The sequence below is a fragment of the Phacochoerus africanus genome, chromosome 4 (assembly GCF_016906955.1).
Source record: "Phacochoerus africanus isolate WHEZ1 chromosome 4, ROS_Pafr_v1, whole genome shotgun sequence".
Classification (NCBI taxonomy): Eukaryota; Metazoa; Chordata; class Mammalia; order Artiodactyla; family Suidae; genus Phacochoerus; species Phacochoerus africanus.
Window position 1 is genome coordinate 5,885,125 of NC_062547.1, and position 21,705 is coordinate 5,906,829.

General features: G+C 51.9%; 1 protein-coding gene across 4 annotated transcripts in view; it reads right to left on the reverse strand.

Annotated features, from left to right (window-relative positions):
• DPP3 (dipeptidyl peptidase 3) overlaps window positions 1-21,705 on the reverse strand; it is a 40,864-nt gene that overhangs the window by 2,658 nt on the left and 16,501 nt on the right. For all 4 annotated transcript variants that reach the window (XM_047775180.1, XM_047775179.1, XM_047775182.1 and 1 more), the window contains 11 exons: window positions 20,379-20,509; window positions 20,155-20,285; window positions 19,996-20,054; window positions 16,515-16,709; window positions 16,192-16,304; window positions 15,737-15,829; window positions 14,155-14,217; window positions 13,923-14,047; window positions 13,701-13,821; window positions 11,729-11,908; window positions 1,329-1,491 (listed from right to left, as the gene is read on the reverse strand). In XM_047775180.1, the coding sequence (XP_047631136.1) occupies window positions 1,329-1,491; window positions 11,729-11,908; window positions 13,701-13,821; window positions 13,923-14,047; window positions 14,155-14,217; window positions 15,737-15,829; window positions 16,192-16,304; window positions 16,515-16,709; window positions 19,996-20,054; window positions 20,155-20,285; window positions 20,379-20,509 (1,374 nt within the window). The remainder of the gene's footprint in view (window positions 1-1,328; window positions 1,492-11,728; window positions 11,909-13,700; window positions 13,822-13,922; window positions 14,048-14,154; window positions 14,218-15,736; window positions 15,830-16,191; window positions 16,305-16,514; window positions 16,710-19,995; window positions 20,055-20,154; window positions 20,286-20,378; window positions 20,510-21,705) is intronic.

Sequence of the window (21,705 nt, forward strand, 5' to 3'; positions counted from 1 at the left end):
TTTGGGGGAGGAGCCTGCCAACCAGAGGGGACAGTGAGGGCAAAGGCTGCAGGACCAGATCGAGCTTGGGGATGGGAGAAATGAGAGGCCCGCTCTGGCAGGTGGCGAGCCAGGGGAGAGGGGCAGGGGTTGGGGCCAAACCCCAGGACGCCTCTGGAGTGCAGAGTGAAGGGTTTGGGATAAACCTCCTAAATGTTTTGTCCTCACCAGAAGCAGGTAATCGTGTCATTTAACCCTCAAAACTGCCCGTGACGATGGCAGTGAGGGACATGCGCTCTTAATCTGCCTCTCGGCTCCCCCAGTAAAAAGCTGTAAGCTTTGGGTAACCAACTCTCTGTGCCTCGGTTTCCTTATCTGTAAAATGGGGGTAATAAAAATACCTACCTCGCTGGGCTACTGTGAGGATTTCAAGGATTAATCCCCGGAAAGCACTTGGAACTTGAAGGAAGTACTTAATTCAGGTTCACTCTTGTGTCAGCACACCATCAACCCTGGCTTCATGAATGAGGACCCCCAAGCCCAGAACTGTCAAGCGGCCAGGCCAAGGTGGCAGAGCAGTTCTTTTTTTTTTCTTTTTAGGGCTGAACCCACGGCATATAGAAGTTCCCAGGCTAGGGGTGCCAATTGGAGTTACAGTGGCCGGCTACAGCCACAGCTCACAGCAATGCAGGATCCCAGCCACATCTGTGACCTACAGCATAGGTCACAGCAACGCCAGATTCTTAACCCACTGAGAGAGGCTGGGGGTTGAACCCAAGTCCTCATGGATGCTGGTCGGGTTTGTTACTGCTGAGCCACGATGGGAACTCCGCAGAGCAGTTCTGAGGCTTTCGCTCTAGCCTCAGCCCGGCACTGCCTCTTCTGAGGTGCCTCACGTGACCAGTGTCAGGGAAGATGAGTCAAGGGACGGGAGGGCAGTGAGTGAAGCAGGGTGCTGGGACCCAAGGCCTTTGCTACAAAAGGCGCAGGCGCAGGACTGACGGGATCAGGGCTTTTGGAAATGGAACCATCACTTGAGGAGGGAGAGGGGCCTTGGGCTCTGCAGAGCCCCACTGTCCTCTTAGTCTTGGGTCTGTCGGCCCCCACTCTGCTGGCCTCCTTGGTCCTTCCGTTGCCACCTCATAAGCAGCCTGACCCCGCGTGTGCAGTGGAGGTAGGGGGTAGAGGCCAAGGTTTTGCACAGGGAGGACTGTGGCAGGGAAGGGGAGAAGCAGGAGCCTCCCAGGCAGCCTTTCCTGAGCTCTGGGGTGGGTCCCAGCCCTCCTCTGTGCTCCCAGAGGCCCCGCCTGGTCCCCCCGTCCCCCAAAGAGGGCTCAGGAGTTCCTTACCTTCCAGGCGAGTGTTGGGCTGAACGATGAGCTTCCGAGATTCCTTGCGGAGCAGCACCGTGTCCCTGAGCGAGAGGAAGCACTCGGGGGGCGCATCAGTGACCGCTGCATACCCCTCGTAGAGGGCCCGGCCTCCGGCGACATCCCCGGTGGACTTCAGCACCTGCAGGGGGGCAGGAGTGAGCGCCTAGGATGGGCACCCTCCGTATCCACAGGGCTTCACCCCGGGGCCATAGCCGACTTCGCCATCCCGGGACCATATCTGCTCTCCCAGTTTTACTGTGCTGCATACATGAGGAATGCAGATCACGTGTGAGCACACACAGTAGGAGCCCGTATTAACATGAAACTGGGAAGTTCCCTCGTAGTCCAGTGGTTAGGACTCAGGGCCTTCACTGCTGCAGCCCCAGGGTTCAACCCCTGGCCCGGGAACTGAGATCCCACATCAATCCACTGAGTGGGAGTTCCCATGGTGGTGTAGTGGCTAATGAATCCATCTAGGAACCATGAGGTTGCGGGTTCGATCCCTGGCCTTGCTCAATGGGTTAAGGATTCGGCATTGCCATGAGCTGTGGTGTAGGTCGCAGACACGGCTCGGATCCCGCGTTGCTGTGGCTCTGGTGTAGGCCGGCAGCTATAGCTCCGATTAGCCCCCTAGCCTGGGAACCTCCATATGCCATGGGTGGGGCCCTAGAAAAGGCAAAAAGACAACAAAAATAAAAAACAAAACAATAAAAATCCAGTGAGTGCCGCGGCCAAGAAAAAAAGTAAAGGCAATGGGTCCCATCTGATTGTCTCACTTGGGCTGTAGACCAGGCAGGCACTCGCATCACCCTCTTTTTCCTTTTAGGGCCGTGCCCGTGGACCATGGAGATTCCCAGGCTGGGGGTGGAGTCAGAGCTGCAGCTGCCGGCCATCCTACACCACAGCCACAGCAACCTGGGATCCGAGCAGCATGTGACCTACACCGCAGCTTTTGGCAACACTGAGTCCTTAACCCACTGAGCAAGGCCAGGGATACAAGAGGCATCCTCATGGAGACTGTGCTGAGTTCTTCACCCACTGAACCACAACAGGAACTCCTTTTTTTTTTTTTTTGATAAGACATTTCTCATACCCGAAAGGTATAATACATACGTTATAAAGAATCAGACACCTATACAACCACCACCCAGCTTAAGGTTAGTCCCATCAGCCCCTCCTTGATTGCGGCCTCTCCCGGCTGAGGAATCAGCCCTCAACTGGGGGCTTCGTATTTCGTAGTCCCTTGTTTTTCCCTGAGGTTTAGTCTCAATTATGTTATTTAAATTTTTGCCTGTATCCTGGGATTTGCTTTTTTTTTTTTCTTTTTCTGAGTTACGTTCGAGATTCATCTGGGTTTGTGCCTGCAGCTGGAGTTCACCTTCCCAATGCTCTAAGTCGTCCCCTTTCAAACACAGCACAATCCCATCTGTTCCCCCGTTGCTGTGTCACCTGTGTCCTTTGCCGTTCAAGGCCCCTGAGGACATCCTGCTGAACAGGTGCAGGTTTCTCCAGGACACCTGAGGTCTGGAGGTCAGGTGACTGCTCAGCCTTCAGGGACAACGCCCACACTGTTTTCCAGAGTTGTCCCACCTGTTTCCACTCCTGGAACCAGGGGGTGGCGATCCGTCCTGCTTGCTGCCCGGGCGTCACGTGGACAGTTTTTCATTTTTGCCACGCTGGTGGGTGGAAATCTCATGGGGTTTAAGTTGTGCTTCCCTAATTGCTAAGAGGATGGGACAACTTCCCACTAGCTGGCGGCCTGTTCATTTTTGTGTTCATGACTTTTGCCTTTTCTCCTATTAGGTTGTCTTCACTTTTTTTAAAAAAAGAAAGTTCTTGGAGTTCCCATCCTGGCTCAGTGGTTAACAAATCGACTAGGAACCATGAGGTTGCGGGTTCGATCCCTGGCCTTGCTCAGTGGGTTAAGGATCCAGCGTTGCCATGAGCTGTGGTGTAGGTCGCAGACATGGCTTGAATCCCAATAAATAAATAAAGCTCTTTATATATAAAGGTAGAAATATATATGTATATAGAATATATACATATATATGTATATAGAATATATACATATATATGTATATAGAATATATACATATGTACATATATATGTATGTAGAAATATATATATGTATATATACACACGTGTTTACACATTTACATGCATACACATACATACATATATACACACACATATAGGTGTCTGTCTGTCTCTCTATCCATCTATCTATGTATCTCTCCTTTTGTTTTTTTTTTTTTGGTTTTTTTTTTGTCTTTTTGCTGTTTCTTGGGCCGCTCCAGCGGCATATGGAGGTTCCCAGGCTAGGGGTCCAATCGGAGCCGTAGCCACTGGCCTACACCAGAGCCACAGCAACGCGGGATCCGAGCCGCGTCTGCAACCTACACCACAGCTCACGGCAACGCCGGATCGTTAACCCACTGAGCAAGGGCAGAGACCGAACCCGCAACCTCATGGTTCCTAGTCGGATTCGTTAACCACTGCGCCATGACAGGAACTCCTGTATCTCTCCTTTTGGCTGTGCCTGCGGCACATGGAATTTCCCAGGCCAGGGACTGAATCTGAGCTGCAGCTGTGACCTATGCCACAGCTGCGGCAATGCCAGATCCTTAACCCACTGTGCCACACCAGGAGCTCCTCTTTCTTAATTGCTTGTGCTTCCTACGTGGGGAGAAATTCCTCTCCACCCTGAGGCCATAATGATATTTTCTCAGATTAAAACACTGCCTTTCATGTGTAGGCCTTTAATCTCTCTGTGATTTTCATGTGTGGTATAAAGTAGAAATCCAATCTGCCTCTCCGTAAGGATATCTTGTTGCCCAGTGCCACTATTAAATAGCCCCTGCAATGCCACTTCCATCATACACCAAACAGAGTCAAGGCTCTTGGTTCTGTCCCTAGCAACTTGTCTGTTCCTGCCGCGATGCCACGATGATACTGAGAAGTCTTAGGATAAAATCTGGTATCTGGCGGAGCAAGTTCCCAGCCTGGTTTGCTTCAAGGGTGCTGTGTGAGTTGTGGCTCAGCAGGTTAAGAACCCAACATAGTGTCCATGTGGATGGGGGTTCGATCTCTGGCCTCACTCAGTGGGTTCAGGATCCGGCATTGCTGCAAGCTATGGTGTAGGTTGCAGATGCGGCTCAGGTCCAGTGTTGCCTTGGCTGTGGGATAGACCCAGCTGTAGCTCTGCCTGGACCACTAGCCCTCAAACTTCCATATGCCACAGGTGTAGCCGCAAAAAGAAAAGAAAAAAAGGCAAAAAATAATGAAATAAATAAACCCAAGCTGGCATTTTCTGGATTTCATTTGCTAAGATTTTGTGTAGAATTTTGGCATTTACATTTTCCCTTGAACTACCTTTGATTTTGGTGTCAAGATTAAACTGGCATCATAAAATGAGGTAGAGAATATTTTTCTTTTTCTATTATATGGAAGAATGGATATAAAATTGATACCATCTGTTACTTGAACACTTCGTAGGATTCACCTACAAAACTCTGTGGGTTAGGAGTTTCTGGTGTGGCACAGTGGCCTAAGAATTGGACTGCAGGAGTTCCCATCGTGGCGCAGTGGTTAACGAATCCGACTAGGAACCATGAGGTTGCGGGTTCGGTCCCTGCCCTTGCTCAGTGGGTTAACGATCTGGCATTGCTGTGAGCTGTGGTGTAGGTTGCAGACGCGGCTCAGATCCCGCGTTGCGGTGCCTCTGGTGTAGACTGGTGGCTACAGCTCCGATTGGACCCCTAGCCTGGGAACCTCCATATGCCGCGGAAGCAGCCCAAGAAATTGCAAAAAGACAAAAAAAAAAAAAAGAATTGGACTGCCGCAGCTGGGGTCACTCTGGGGGTGCTGGTTCCATCCCTAGCCCGGTGTAGTAGGTTAAAGGATCTGGCATTGCTGTGGGTGTGGCCATGAAAAACAAGAATGGGGAGTTCCCATTGTGACTCAGCCGTATCCATGAGAATGCAGGTTCCATCCCTGGCCTCACTCGGTGGGTTAAGAATCTGGCGTTGCCGTGAGCTGTCGTGTAGACTGCAGACAAGGCTTGGATCTGATGTGGCTGTGGCTGGCTGCTGCAGCTCTGTTTCGACCCCTAGCCTGGGAGCTTCCATAATGCCACGGCTGCAGCCCTTAAAAAAAAAAAAAAAAAAGACAAAAAAACCCCGTGGGTTTAGCTTTTTTTTTTTTCTTCCCCTACGGAACCCTGGGCCTGGCATTTTTGTGTGTGAAGATTTTAGACTACTGCTTTAATTTCTATAAGAGCTATAGGATTATTTGACTTATCTATTCATGAGTCGATTTTATTTATTTTTTCATTTTTGGCCACCCCGAGGTATACGGAGTTCCTGGGCCAGGGATCAAATCCAAGCGGCAGTTGCACCCTACACAGCAGTTGTGGCAATTCCAGATCCTTTAACCCCTTATGCTGGGCAGGGGATCAAACCTATGTCTTGGTGCTGCAGACACACCGCCGATCCCATTGTGCCACAGCAGGGACTCCTCATGAATCTATTTTAATAAGTTATAGTTTTCTCGGAATTTGTCAATCCATCTAAGTTATAAAGTTTGTTGCTGTAGGATAAGCAGAGATCCTACCGTACAGCACAGGGAACACTCTCCAGTCTCTTGGGACAGACCGTGATGGAAGATAATCTAAGAAAGGGAATGTATAGATGGATGACTGGGTCACTTTGCTGTACAGCAGAAATGGCACAACGTTATAAATCAGCTATACTTTAATAAAACATTTAAAAATATTTATGGGAGTTCCCATCGTGGCGCAGTGGTTAACGAATCCGACTAGGAACCATGAGGTTGCAGGTTCGGTCCCTGCCCTTGCTCAGTGGGTTAATGATCCGGCGTTGCCATGAGCTGTGGTGTAGGTTGCAGACGCGGCTCGGATCCCGAGTTGCTGTGGCTCTGGTGTAGGCCGGTGGCTACAGCTCCGATTCGACCCCTAGCTTGGGAACCTCCATATGCCTCGGGAGCGGCCCAAGAAATGGCAAAAGACAAAAAAATAAAATAAAATAAAAATAAAAAATAAAAATAAAAATATTTATGGCATAAAGTTTATTGCCATAAATTCCTGCTATATTTACAGTGATGTCTTCCTTTAAATTTCGACTCATATATGCCGTCACTCTTTTTCCTGACAAATCTTGTCAGATGTTGTCAATTTTTTTTTTTTGTCTTTTTTAGGGCCACACCAGCGGCATATGGAGGTTCCCAGGCTCCAATTCCCAGGTCGTTATAAATCAGCTATACTTTAATAAAACATTTAAAAATATTTATGGGAGTTCCCATCGTGGCGCAGTCGTTAACGGTGGCTACAGCTCCAATTCCCAGGTCGAATTGGAGCTGTAGCCACCGGCCTACACCACAGCCACAGCAACGTGGGATCTGAGCCATGTCTACTATCTACAACCACAGCTCACAGCAACACCAGATCCTTAAGCCACTGAGCGAGGCCAGGGATGGAACCTATGTCCTCATGGATGCTAGTCGGGTTTGTTAACCACTGAGCCACAACAGGAATTCCAGATGTTTGTCAATTTTATTAGCTTTTTTAAAACCACCTTCTGGCTTTCTTTGTCTTCTCTGTATTTCAGTTCATTTGTCTGTCCTTCCATTTTGTTTGTTTGTTTGATTTGTTGTTGTTGTTGTTGTTTTGCCTTTTTTAGGGCCGAACCTGTGGCATATGGAAGTTCCCAGTCTAGGGGTTGCATCAGAGCCGCAGCTGCCGGCCTGGGCTACAGCCACTGCAACGCCAGATCCCGACTGCATCTGCGACCTACACCACAGCTCAGGGCAACACCAGATCCTTAACCCACTGAGCGGGACCAGGGATCAAACCCGCGTCCTCATGGATACCAGCTGGGTTTGTAACTCGCTGAGCCATGACAGGAACTCCTGTCCTTCCATTTCTAATTTTCCTCCTACTTTCTATTTATTTCCCCATCTCCCCTGAATTCTTAATCTTGTTGTTTAGTTAATTAGAACATTTCTCTATTCCTAATACACGCAGTTAAGGCTGTTAGGTAGGAATTTAGCTGCATCCCACAGATTCTGATTTGTTCATTTTGTTATGGCTCAGGTCTATTTTCTGGTTTCTGCTCAAATTTCTTATTTAAATTACACTTTATTTTGAAGGGCTTTAACATTCACACACACACACACACACTTAAAATTAATACTGACTCCAACTTAAATACAGCAGGATGAGAGAATATAGACATTATGGCACCAAACCCTGCCCCCACCCCTGGCCCCCCACCCCTAGCACTCACAGCAGCATACGGAAGCTCCCAGGTCAGAGATCGAATCTGAGCTGCAGCTGAGACCTATGCCACATCTGTGGCAATGCTGGTTCCTTAATCCGCTGCACTACAAGGAAACTCCTAAATTACATCCTATGGAAATTTCTAAATTACATCCTATAGAAATTTCTTTAACACAGGATTTGTTGATGGTAAACTCTGTTTTTGTTTGTCTAAAAGTGTCTTTAACGCATCTGAATTCTTCTTTTTTTTTCTTTTTTGGCTGCCCTGCGCCATGTGAAGTTCCCCATCCAGGGACCAGATCTGAGCTGCAGTCGTGACCCCTGCCGCAGCTGCAGCAACAGCAGATCCTTAACCCACTCTGTCGGACTAGGGATCAATCCTGCTTCCCAGGGCTCCCAAGACACTGCCGATCCCATTGTGGCACAGGGGGGACATCTCATTTTAATTCTCGAAAGATGATTTTACTAGGTGTTAAAAGTTATTTACTCTCAGCACTTGGAGGATATCATTCTTCTGTTTTCTGGCTTCCACTGTAGCCAGGTCAGCTCACAGTCTAATTGTCATCCTTTTCTAGGTAATCTGTCTTTATTCTTTGGCTGCTTTTAGGATCATCTCTGCATGTTTGATGTTTTGCATTATTCTATGATGTTTCTCGACAGTGGTTTCACCTGTCATCCTTAGGCTTTCTTGAGCTTCCTGGATTTATAAATTGAGTCTTTAATAAGTTCTATAAAATTCTCAGCCATCGGGCTTCCATCGTGGCTCAGCAGGGTGAGGACCTGACGTTGTTTCTATGAGGATGCGGGTTCCATCCCTGGCCCCACTCAGTGGATTAAGGATCCAGCATTGCTGCAAGCTGTGACATAGGTCACACCAGCTCAGATCTGCTGTTGCCATGGCTGTGGCTTAGGCTGCAGCTGCAGCTCTGAATTGACCCCTGGCCCGGGAACTTCCATATGCCACAGGTGCAGCCATAAAAAGAAAAAAAATTTTTTTTAATTACAAAAAAAATGTCTCAGCCATTATCTAATATTCCTTCTCTGACCTCTTCTCTTTCCTTTCCTCTTGGAACTTCAGTTTATGTATATTAGACTTTCTCACGCTCTTCTCCATGTCTCTTAACCTCTCTTTGACATTGTCTGTCTTTGTCCCTCTGTGCTACCTGGTGTATAATTCTTCGTATCTTCAGCTGGATCTGTCTGACCTGCGTCTGTTTTCAGTTTCAGTGATTATAAAGGTTATTACTAGGAGATCTCTTCGGTTCTCTTCCAAATAACTGACACTGTGTGTGTCTGTTCCTTACTTATTCTGCCAGTCTGCAGGTGGCAAAGTAGGATTCCTAGCAGGGCACCCTCCGGGTAAGCCTCCTCCTCTCAGATCCAGGGTCAGAATGACTTTTCCTAGCGTTGGAGTAATTAAAACTGACTGGGAATTCCTGGGGGAAGTTTCGCAAGCTTGTTTCACCTTTCTCTTCAGCATAATACTTTTCTCCCGTCTTTATTGCTTTTTAGGGCCGTACCTGCAGCATATGGAAGGTCCCAGGCTAGGGGTCGAATCGGAGCTGTAGTTGCTGACCTACACCAGAACCACAGCAACGTAGGATCCGAGCCTTGTCTGCAACCTACACCACAGCTCACAGTAACACCAGATCCTTAACCCACTGAGTGAGGCTGGGAATTGAACCCGCATCCTTATGGATACCAGTCAGGTTCCTTACTGCTGAGCCACACTAGGAGCTCTGTCTTCTGCATAATGCTTAACACCCAGAATGTGAACACACATTCATCAGGTCAACACGTCAGACCCCTGGAGCTTAAACCAGAGAGCTGGCAACATGGGTACCCCCGGGAGCCAAGTGGTATCATAGACGAGTTAGCTAAGGCGGATGTGGGAAATGGGGAGTTGCCCTGGCCCAGTGGGGGGTCATGTCATGTCCAAATATCCAAATGCAGTGTCTGCTGCTCAGTTCCAGCCGATTGCTTGTGGGAGTTAAGCCTATTGGTGCCAGAAAGACCGATTTATACCTCACCTCGCTGATTTTGTACAATAAGGATGGGGCAAAATTATAACTGTGTTTGTGACTTGTGGCTGAAGCCTTTCCCTGTGGAAATGCCTTCATTCTCCCTGCTGTGTTCTTGGCTTTCCCTAAGGGGCTAATAAAAGAAACAGCCACACAAAAATGCTTCCCTATTTCCATGTGTTTGGAGAACTACTGCTGCGGCCGCTGTCCATTCTGCTGAATGATCCCTCTTGAACAGAGACCCACCTGCTTCAGTCTCTAGAAGGGAACACTCTGTGTTCATTTACTACCCGGTCACAGCTCGACACTGGCCGAAGATGTGACAGATTTGATCCCTTCATCCAGCAACTCATTATTATTAATAAACTCTTTTGGAATAATTTTAGATTTACAAAAAAGTTGCAAAGATAGTACAGAGAATTCCTGCATGTCCCTGGCCCAGTTTTGCCTGTTGTTAGCATCTTACAAAATGGGTGCATTACTATTAACTAAACTCCAGACTTTATTTAGATTTCACTAGTTTTCCCCCTTATTTTTCTGGTCGAGGTGTGCAGCAGCTTGATGCAGGGTCTCAGTTCCCAGACCAGGGATTGAACCTGGGCTGCAGTCTTAACCACTAGACTACCAGGGAACCCCTGAATGTCCTTTCTCTACTCCAGAAGCTAATCCAAGACATAACATGTCTTCTGCATCTAATGATTTTTTTTTTTCTTTTTTGGCTGCCCTGAGGTATATGGCATTCCCAGACCAGGGATCAGATCTGAGCCACAGTTGCAACCTACACTGCAGCTGCAGCAATGCTGGGTTCTTTAACTCTCTGTGCCCGACCAGGGATCAAACCTGCGTCCTGGTGCCACTGAACCTGATGTGCCACAGTGGGAACTCCTGTACCTAATGATTATTATTCTTTTTTCTTTTTTCTTTTTCTTTTTAGGGACATACCTGAGGCATATGGAGGTTCCCAGGCTAGGGGTCGAATCAGAGCTGCAGCTGCAGGCTTACAGCACAACCACAGCAAAGCCAGATCCGAGCAGCATCTGCGACCTAAGCTGCAGCTCACAGTAACCTGGGATCCTTAATCCACTGAGGCCAGGGATCAAACCCACATCGTCATGGATACTAGTTGGGTTTGTAACCCGCTGAGCCACAACGGGAACTCCCACTAGTCAGGTTCTTAACCTGCTGAACCACAATGGTTCTCCTAATGATTTTTAATGCCTAATTTTATTTTACTTTAATAGCCAAATATTTCTCTTTTATGGAAAAATGCTTTAAAGTCTTTCTGGAAACAGGTGGGAGTATAATCATAAAGAGATCTTTGCTGAGTCAACAGCTGCGCTTTCTTCAGGTTGAAAGAGCCAGGAGAACCCTGTTTGGATGGACGGCCCTGCCCCAGCAAGGCGTGGCTTATCATCAATGGTCCTCCAGCTTTGCTAAGCATCAGAACCACCGGCAGCCTAGTAACCATGCCAATTCCTGGGCCCTGCACTCAGAATTTCTGAGTCAGGAGGTCTGGGGTAGGCCCGAGCACCTGCAGCTCTAACCTGCTCCTGGGCGACGCTGGTCGCTGGGCCACATTTTGCATCACACTGGCCTGGATAATGTGGCCTTCTCTTTGCTCAGTGCCACATAGAGGTTGTTTCATGTAAATCCTGCCAGGTGAGGCAGGTGATGGACCCATTTAACAGATGAGAAAAGTGGAGCCCAGAGAGGCAAAGTATGCCCCCAAGTTACACAGCGGGTTAGCCCTGGCACCAGAACCCCAAAAGGGTCTCCCAACTCTAAGTATCCCCCAGGGGGAGGGAAGCCAGGGAACCCTCCCTCACTAAGCTCTAGACTTCCTTCTGTTCCTCAACCCCTGACCCCAGCTCATTCCAGTCCTAAGACCTGCCTTTACACTCTTCTTCTGCTCTCACATCTTCTCTCAGCGGGTTCCCCCTTGGCACTCAAATTCCAGCTTAGGCACCGCCTCCTCCAAGAAGCCTTCCTTCCCAATTACAGGGTGGGGAGAGAGCGTGAGGTTGGAGGGGTCCCCGAGGCAGGAGGAGCCTCTGCTCACCTGGAGCCTCCGCAGGAACCTCTCCAGGGCGGGCTTGCCCACAGACCGGATCTTGCCGCGGTCAAGGCGGACCCGCGCATCCGGGCGCCCATCGGAGCCTGTGGTCGGGGTGACGGACACGAGTCCCTCGCCAGCCTCCAGCAAGACCCTCAGGATCACAAACCGGGCCTGCATGTGGGCCTGTGGGGGCCAAAGGGACAGGAATCATTCACTTACGAGAGATAAGTGTCAAGAGCTCCTTCCAAGCCCTGAGGGCAGACGTGCTCCTTGTCATCAAAGATCAGGGTCGTTTTTATCCTCCCCCGTCCTACTCCACCCCCCTCAGATGTTTCCCTTCGCTCACGTGGGAGGGCAGGCTGCCCTGCGGGACAAGCTGACCATTTCCAGGCAGGACCCAGAGCCCCGTGCTCCCCCTTGTCACCCACCATGCCCTCTGCTGCTCCACGCCCTGGCCCAATGACAGCAGTTACTCCACAGGGTCCCACGCCACCAGGACCCCAATCACTTTCTCCTCCATAACCCTGTCTGCTTTCAACAGTGGGATCAAGAAGGCGCAGTTATCCCCAGTTTACAGATGAGAAAACAGAGGCCTGGAAAGGGGAAGTGACTTGCTCAGGGCCACACAGCTGGTAAGAGGGAGCGGGGACTTGGACCCAAGTTCCCTGACTCTAAACCATGTGTTCTGGAGTTCCCTTGTGGGGCAGCAGGTTAAGGATCCAGGGTGGTCAATGCAGCAGCTCAGGTTGCTGCTGTGGCACAGGTTCGATCCCTGGTCTGGGAACTTTCACATTCCAAGGGGTACTGCCCAAAAAAACAAAAATAAAGAAAACCACTTTTTTTTTTTTTTTTTTAGGGCTGCATCCGTGGCATGTGGAGGTTCCCAGACTAGGGGTCAAATCTGAGCTACAGCTGCCAGCCTACAATATAGCCATACCAATGCCAGATCTGAGCTGTGTCTGTGACCTACACTACAGCTCACGGCAACACCGGATCCTTGACCCACTGAGTGAGGCCAGGGATCGAACCCGAATCCTCATGGATCCTAGTCAGGTTCATTAACCACTGAGCCATGAAGGGAACGCCCTCGAGTGTGTTCTTTTTTTTTTTTTTTGTCTTTTGTTGTTGTTATTGTTGTTGTTGTTGTTGTTGCTATTTCTTGGGCCGCTCCCACGGCATATGGAGGTTCCCAGGCTAGGGGTGGAATCGGAGCTGTAGCCACCGGCCTACGCCAGAGCCACAGCAACGCGGGATCCGAGCCTCATCTGCAACCTACACCACAGCTCACGGCAACGCCGGATCCTTAACCCACTGAGCAAGGGCAGAGACCGAACCCGCAACCTCATGGTTCCTAGTCGGATTCGTTAACCACTGCGCCACGACGGGAACTCCTCGAGTGTGTTCTTTTGATGACACAATACTGTCCCCTCAAAACAGACTTATTAAAAAAAAAAAAAACTTTTCTATTGCTTTTACCCTATTTCCAAAGAATATCTCATACCAATGCAGCTTAATGGCTCTGGAGACAGGCTCCTTGGATTTGACCTCTGGCTGTTACTCACCAGCAAGTTACTTAATCTCTCTGTGCCTCAATTTCCTCACCTCTCAAATGAAGGTAATAATAGTACCTACCTCCTGGGTTGGCTGACAGTGGGGGCAAACAGGTTAATTCATGTAAAATGCTTTGAACAACTGGCACAGAGTACATGCTATGCAAGTCATCTGCTGGTTGTCATGGTAACATCATCTCATCGGATGCGCCCTCCAGGGGGCAAGGGAGATTATTACTCCCATTTCACAGACAGGGACACAGGGACTCACGACAGTGACGCGACTGGCCCTCAGATGCTGTGGAGTGTGGGATCAACCCAGTTCGTGTGCCTCGTAGGTACGGCTGTCCCATACCTACACCCGGAATCCTGATCTTGGTCCCCACCACAGGCGCTTCCCTCCTGAGGGGTCCCCTGGCCCCCACCTGTCTCCAGCTGGTGGCCTCAGGGGTGTAGAACTCCAGAGCGAGCAGCCCGGCCCGAACCATGTTGAGCCAGTTCACGTAGATCACATCCTCCGCGTCGGCCCCCTCGAAGCCAAAGATCCTGGGGACAAGCGGGTGTGTGTGTGAGGCTGCCTGGACACCCCCCCCCAGCACCCCCTCCATCCACAGAAAGCCCCCCCACTCCGAGCCTGCTGCTCGTACTCCAGCACTTGCGGGTTGAGGCAGAGGTAGAGGCCCACGCTCTCGGCCCGGCACTCTTCGTAGCTGGAGGCGATGGTGCTGAACTTGCTGTCCCAGGTCTCCCCGCTCCGGTACCAGCTCTGAATCTGGGAGGGGAGGCCGGGTAAGCAGGCTCAGCGGGGGGGGGGGGGGGGGGTTGCCACTCCCCCCAGGCCCCCCCAGCACCCCGGGGCTCCGCTGAGGCCGCCCTCACCTGCTCCCCCGTCTCTGGGTTGATCACCGTCTCCTGGTCAAAGTTGAATGCTCCCTTCTCATCCTGCAGGGGAAGAGTCCCGGACATGGGGAGGTGAGGGCTAGGTGCCCCTGCCCAGGGCCAGGCTGTCAGCCTGGATCCAAGTGGCTCGGAGCAACAACAGGGAAGCAGGGAGTGGGTGGCAGGAGCAGCAGGTCCACCGAGACACCACTGCCTCCAAACCTGAGACCTGTGACACCTCTCAGATGCCCGGAGGAGGGAGAAGCAGGGACACCTACCCCACTGCACAGAGAGTGACACTGTGCACCAGAGGTGGGGTATGTGCCCAAAGCCACATAAGGACCCGGACCCAGCATCTCAGGCCCCAGCTGGAGATGGCCCAGTGGGTGGGCACAGTTATCCCCAGTTTACATGACAAAACAGAGGACCAGAAAGGTGAAGTGACTTGCTCAGGGCCACACAGCTGGTGAGAGGGAGCAAGGATTCGGCCCCAAGTTTCCTGACTTTCTGGCCCCTCTCCTGGCAGAGGAGGCTGCAGCATGGGACCGTGCCTTGAAAGTACCGCCGTCACTGTCCACTAAGCAGTGTGCTAAGCCTCTTTTGCGCACCATCCATCTCCTCCTGGCAGCCACCCTCCAAGGACATTTCCGTTGTGACCCCATTGCACAGAGGACGAAAATAAGGCTCAGAGACAAAGAACCGCACCGTGGGATTAGGGCACACACATCTGTGTGCACAGTCTCTTGACAATACCCATTTTGGGGGGGGCCTATGGGGTGCCAGGCAAGTCCCAGGGCTCTGCTTTCATTGTTCACAAAAGCCCTGCAGAAGGAATCAGGAAGCCCATTTAACAGATGGGCCAAGTGAAGCTCCAAGGGAAGGGAGCTGACTTCCCCAGGACCTCAAAGCCTGGATGAAGCCCGACGCCACGCTGCTCCACCAGCTACACTCTGGATCCTTCTGACGTCCAGGCCCAGGCCTTCCCCATTCAAGGAGCCAGCCCCACCCGACAAGGAGCAGGCCCAACCCAGAGCCCCGCACTCTCTGACTGCCTCGCCCCACCCGCCCCCAGTCATCTCATCCACATGGGCTCTTCTCGGCCCGCCAGAAAGGCCATCTTCTCTTATTGCCCGAGCAGGTGCCAAGGGGGCTCCAGCCACTCCGCCAGGTCAACAGGAAGGGGCAGCTCTGGGGAGAAGGGCCTCCCTACAATACCTGGGAAGGCACAGGCTCCAGGCAACAGCAGTGCAAAGAGACAGTGCTGCAGCCTCAGGACTGGGAGTGTCCAGACTACCCGCTCGGCCTCCCTACCCCTGGGTCACACCCTCAGGACAGGTTTCCCCGGCATGAGCCAAGCCATTCCTCCTGTGCAGGCCACTCTGTGCTGGGGGGGACCTCGGCTGGACTGTCCTGCAGGTCCCACTCCATCCATAGAGGTCCTGAGACATCTGGAGGAAGGTGAGACCTGAGGGCAAAGCCTGGTGAGGCTTCACCCCGGGAGGCTGATGATGGAGGAGGGCTGTGAGCAGTCTGGCCTGGGGCAGACTCCTGCTGGCACCTGGGCTGGCCACCATGTTCTTACCTGCACAAAGAGCTTGCCGCTGCCGTGACCCAGCAGCTCATGCAGCCCCACCTGCACATCAAAGGAGGGCCCTTTCCAGCGGATGTACAGGTCCTGCCAAGACAACCAGAGAGCCATGTTGTCCACTGTCCCACCAAGGCCACCCCGCCTGCTGACACCCCCCGTGCCAGGCCGAGGGCCCATCATGATAACCATACTTGCTAAAGGCCTACTACCCGCCGACTCCACCCTGGGCACCACAAAGCCCATCTCATCCCGGCAGCAACCGGTGAGGCAGGAGGTGCCTCCACTGAGAGTTGGAGAAACAGGCTCCAAAGACACAAGGTCACATGGCTGGGAAGCGCCAGAGTCAGGAAGGAAGCCGGCTTCTTTCCTCTGCACTGGCCTGTCTGCCTTCCTGCATCAGCTGAGGTCAGGCGGGCCCAGCATGGGCCCCTCGGGCTGCGGGTGCCCACCTTGTCATCCTCTTCCAGGAAGGTGAGCTTCTCCCGCTGCGTGGCATAGGCCACGGCCAGCACGTTCCCCAGCGACACGTTCTTAAAGCCTTCCGTCTGCCGCAGGTCATCATCTGGAGGGGGCGGGGCGAGGACCAGAGCGAAGGAGCAAAGGTCAAGGGTCACAGACAAGGAGACTGACAGGCTGGGATGGTGAATGGAGCAGGGTGATGTGTGGGGGGGTGCGCGTGCGTGTGGAGGGGGAGGGGCGGCTCTAAATGGAGTGGGGGGGCGAGCTTGGGGGACACTATCGCATTGAAGGGGCGGGGCCTGAGGACGCTCACAGTTGGGGATGTTGATGCCCGCAGGGATGCCGGAGCCAGCGAAGGTGAGAACATCCAGAGAGGTGAAGTCGGGGGTGAGGAACTTGTCCTTCTCGAAGGCTGGGGGCCAGGGCAGCTCCTTCAGCAGCTGCTCTGCACTTGCCACCAGCCACTCAAACTTGGCACTCATGGCCTTGTTCACCATGGCCACAAAGCCTGCAGGGGAGAGAGCAGGCTGTGGACTGGCAGGGCCCGGATGGATCCCACACCCTACCAACCCCTCTAACCCTCCAGCCATGGTGCACGCAGTGAAAGCCCACCAGGTGCAATGACCTGGGGATGGCCACTAGGGGGCGAAGTGACTCAGCTCTGAGCCCTGCCCTGGTGGAGGTCAATGTTTGGGGTGGGTGGGGTACAGAGAGAAGGCTTTGCTCAGTAACAACGATTTTTTTTTTTTTTTATGGCCGCACCCTTGGCATATGGAAGTTCCCAGGCTAGGGGTTGAATCAGAGCTACAGCTGCTGCCTACGCCACAGTCACAGCAACACTGGATCCTCAACCCACTGAGTGAAGCTAGAGATCGAACCCACATCCTCACAGACACTATGGTCGGTTTTTTTTTTTTTCTTTTTAGGGCCACACCTGCAGCATATGGAGGTTCCCAGGCTAGGAGTCAAATCGGAGCTACAGCTGCCAGTCTACACAACAGCCACAGCAATGTCAGATCTGTGGTGTCTGCGACCTACACCACAGCTCAGGGCAACGCCGGATCCTTAACCCACTGAGCAAGGCCAGGGATGGAACCTGCATCCTCATGGATGCTAGTCAGATTCGTTTCTGCTGAGCCACGACAGGAACTCCCATGTCAGGTTCTTAACCCGTGAGCCACAATGGGAACTCCCGAGAGGGATCTTAAAGGAGTTTGTGGGGAGTATGGTGGGTGAAGGGGAGAGGATCAGATGCCCAATGGAAGGGACGACGTGAGCAAGAAAAGATGCTCTTCCTGTGGGGGGCGCTGTGGGCCGTCCTGCGTGGCTAGAGCACCTGGCTTGTGTGGTGTGAGGCTGCTGCCTAGGAAGCCTGGGACTGATCCTTTTAGATTTAATGCAGTTGGTCTTCCTGGTTCCAAACAGTGTTTCCAAAATCGTACTCATTTTCTATGAGGGCCTTCATAAAGAAAGAGCTCCCTGGAGTTCCTGCTGTGGCTCAGTGGGTTAAGAATCCCACTGCAGCAGCTCTGATCACTGTGGAGGCTTGAGTTTGATCCCTGGCCTGGCTCAGTGGGTTCAAGGATCTGGCATTGCTACAGCTGTGGCATCGGTCGCAGCTGTGGCTCGGATTCAATCCCTGGCCTGGGAACTTCCCATGGGTGCAGCCATGAAAAAATTTTAAAAACAAAAAGAAAGAGCTCTCTGGTCAAATAGGTTTGGGCAACGCTATATACTCTGTCTCCAACTTCTTAAAGGTTCCTAATGCACATTGGCATATTAATGGTACTGGAAAGTCTGTGGAGACTCCCTGCTGCTTAGCACTGAACTTTTGATATAATTCTTGCCAACCTTGCACGGACTACGCCCTGGAAGGCCCTGGCCTAAACAGAAGAAGGGGTCAACCTTAACCTGGCCAAGCATGGGCTTGGCACAGCCTCCCTGTCTGGATCCACACTGTCTGGCAGGATTATCACACCACGGCAAGAATGAGGGTGATTAAAATGGCAAAGAAGGAAAAGCAATCTAAATGTCCAACAACTGGGGATTATTAAATAAATCAGGGGACAGCTATACGACGACGGCACACCAAGCAGCTGTTAGACATGGAGTACAGTTTCAAATGCTGCGGGAAGCTATTTACATTGTACATTAAAAAGATGTGGGCATTCCCATCGTGGCACAGTGGAAACAAATCCGACTAGGAGCCATGAGGTTGTGGGTTCAATCCCTGGCCTTACTCAGTGGGTTAAGGATCTGGCATTGCCGGGAGCTGTGGTGTAGGTTGCAGATGTGGCTCGGATCCTGCATGACTGTGGCTGTGGTGTAGGCCGGCAGCTATAGTTCCGACTTGACCCCTAGCCTGGGAACCTCCATATGCTGTGGTTGCGGCCCTAACAAAAAGCAGGAAGAAAAAGGGTGTGGTAGGTTTATATGTACTGATGCAAAAAGATATCCCAGAGACATCAGGAAGTGAAAAAGGCAAGTGACAGAACGACGCATAGAATATAATCTCACGTACCTGGATGAGTTTAAAGGAGTGTGTGTGTGTGAGAGAGAGAGAATGCCAGGCAAGGGTCTGGAGGATGTGTCCTCAACTGTGAACTGTGGTGACCTTTGGGGGGAGTGGCACAGGAGGGGGCAGTAAAGGAGGGACTTCACATTTCATCCTACGTAGGCCTGTATTGTTCCAATTACTTACAACAAACATGGAATTTTTTTTTTTTTTTTTTTAGGGCCACACCTGCAGCATATGAAGTTCCTGGGCTAGGGACCAAACCGCCACCACAGCCGTAGCCCGAGCCACAGCAGTGACAACGTTGGATCCCTGTGCCACCAGGGAACTCAGACAGGTGAATTTTTTTTTTTTTTGATCTGTATTTTCATAATGTTTGACATGAACATGATCTACTTTTCCAATAATCACGAGTCACATAAAAAGGGGGGAACCTCTGGGACTGAGGTTGCTGAGAAGGCCCTGGGGTCTTGGCCCTCAGAGCAGGCCTGGCGAATCAGGACCCGGGCAGGAAAGCTGCAAGCGTGCACACCTGTCTGACCCTCAGGCCCTAGGACTGCCTGTCTGTTAAGCCTCATCCCTGGGCCTGGACCTCTGGGCTCAGATCCAGGCACCTGTGGGCGGCTGGGGCTTCCCTCTCGCCTCCCAGGCTAACCTCTTTGGCTTCTGGCAGCTGGATGTTCCAGACGCTATGTCCAGGGGCTGGGAAGATGAGGCTGTGCAGAGACAAGTCTGAAGCCCCAGGCCAGCTGCCCTGCCTGCACTGCTGGGTCCCATAGGGGCTTGGGCACGAGGGCCGAGGTGGCCTGTTACCTGCCCTGGGATGACAGCAGCTGAGTCAGGTTCACGGTCATGGTGTTAATGCTGCTCCCATCTACCCAGCACCATTTACATGCCTGGCACCGGGCTGGGCTGTCTGTATCAATACCCCACTTCCCAGGACACCTGGTGACGGATGCACAGAGGTGGGGTTAACTGGCTCAAGGTCACACAGCCGTTAAGTGGCCAAGTCGGAGCCTGGACCAGATACCTGAGGCAGCACAGCAAAGTGGCTCAGAGCCAAGGTGCCTCAGTTTCCATGTCTGTGAGATGAGGACAGACACTCTCATAGGATGATGGTGTCAAAAAGAGCTAGTGCGGGTAGGTGTCCGGCCTGTGGCAAGCCATCAGTGGGGGTTGTTATTGCTGTTATTACTGCTGAGGGAGGAAGGGGAGGGAAGAACCCTCACGAGACAAGGGAAAGGGTTTCTGACCTGACCTCCTGCCTCCCAGAAGTTACCTTCAAACTCTCCGCGGGAACCAAAGGGGTCTCGGTAGCTCTCGATGAACCCGATGTAACTGCGGGAGAGAAGGGCTGAGATGGAGGAGGGGCCCGCAGGGGGCCAGAGGCGGGGGGGGGCGGGGGGGGCACGCGCAGGGGTGAAGGCTGGCGCCTCACCTCTCCACGATGGGGCCTTTGTCCTGGATCCAGAAGCGAGAGCCCTTCTTGTGGGCCTCGATGGAGCCCTGGGTGAAGCTTTCTATGTACTGGGCCAGCATTTGCTCCTGGTGGCTGTTGGCTGCATACGTCTGGGGGTGAGCAGGGCGTGGTCAGCCTCGGGCCGCCCACCCATCCCATTCCCCCCTTTCCTGCCAGAGGGGCCTGGAGCCGCACGCCCCTACCTTGGCTTTCTCCAGGTGCTCCACCACCTTCTGGAGGATGGGTGCGTAGTCCCCCCGCGTCACCCGGAAATCACTGCCCTGGAATTCGTAGCTCTTCAGTTTGGAAGTCATTTCAGTGTCCAGACTAGGTTCTGAGGAAGAAGGATCATCCAGGGAAAAGACTAGGATGAGATACCCAGCAGTCTTCTCACTGCGAGACTCTTACTCTAAGGTCTTCCATGGTTCCCTATCACCTACGGAAATTAGGATACACTTTCATCTTCAAAAACAGGAGTTCCCCTGTGGGTCAGTGGGTTGAAGATCTGGAGTTGTCACTGCTGTGGCTCAGGTCATTGCTGTGGTATGGGTTCTAGCCCTAGCCCGGGAACTTCCACAAGCCACGAGTGCAATCAAAGAGAGAAAATTCGGAGTTGCCGTCATGGCACAGTGGAAACAAATCTGACTAGTATCCATGAGGATTTGGGCTCGATCCCTGGCCTCGCTCAGTGGGTTAAGGATCCAGCATTGCCGTGAGCTGTGGTGTAGATGGCAGACGTGGCTCAGATCCGGCATTGCTATGGCTGTAGCGTAGCTGGCGGCTACAGCTCCAATTTGACCCCTAGCCTGGGAACTTTCATATGCCGTGGGTGCAGCCCTAAAAAGAAAAAGAAAAAATTAAAGATATAATATTCCATAACATGAAATGTTCTAAGTGATTTATATGTGTTAACTCAGGTAAGATTCATATCAACTCTGTGAGGAGAGGGAAATTATTATCTCCATTCTACAGATGAGGACACTAAGGCACCAAAAGGTTAAGTCAATTTTCTAAGGTCACACAGCAGCAGAGCAAGGATTCAAACCCAGTGTGGCAGACTGTATTCCAAAGGTTAGCCATCCCCTAAATGTAACCACAGTGGTTTCCATATAAGGAGGCAGGAGGGAGGAGAGGAGAAGAGGCAGACGTGGGGAAGGGGCCATGAGCCAAGGAACGCGGGCACCTTCTAGAAGCTGAAAGAGACAAGCAAGGAGCAAGGAGACAGATTTCCCTCGAAGGCTCCAGAAGGAAATGGAGTCTTGTCTTCTTTGGTGGGGGGCACCTCTGCAGCACATGGAGGTTCCCAGGCTCGGGGTCAAGTCGGAGCTACAGCTGCTGGCCTACACCACAGCTCATGGCAATGCCGGATCCTTAACCCACTGAGTGAGGCCAGGGATCGAACCTGCGTCCTCATGGATACCAATCAGGTTTGTCACCATTGAGTCACAACGGGGACTCTGGAAACGGAGTCTTATTTCAGACTCTGGATCTCCAGAGCTGTAACAGAATAAATTTGTGTTGTTTTATGCC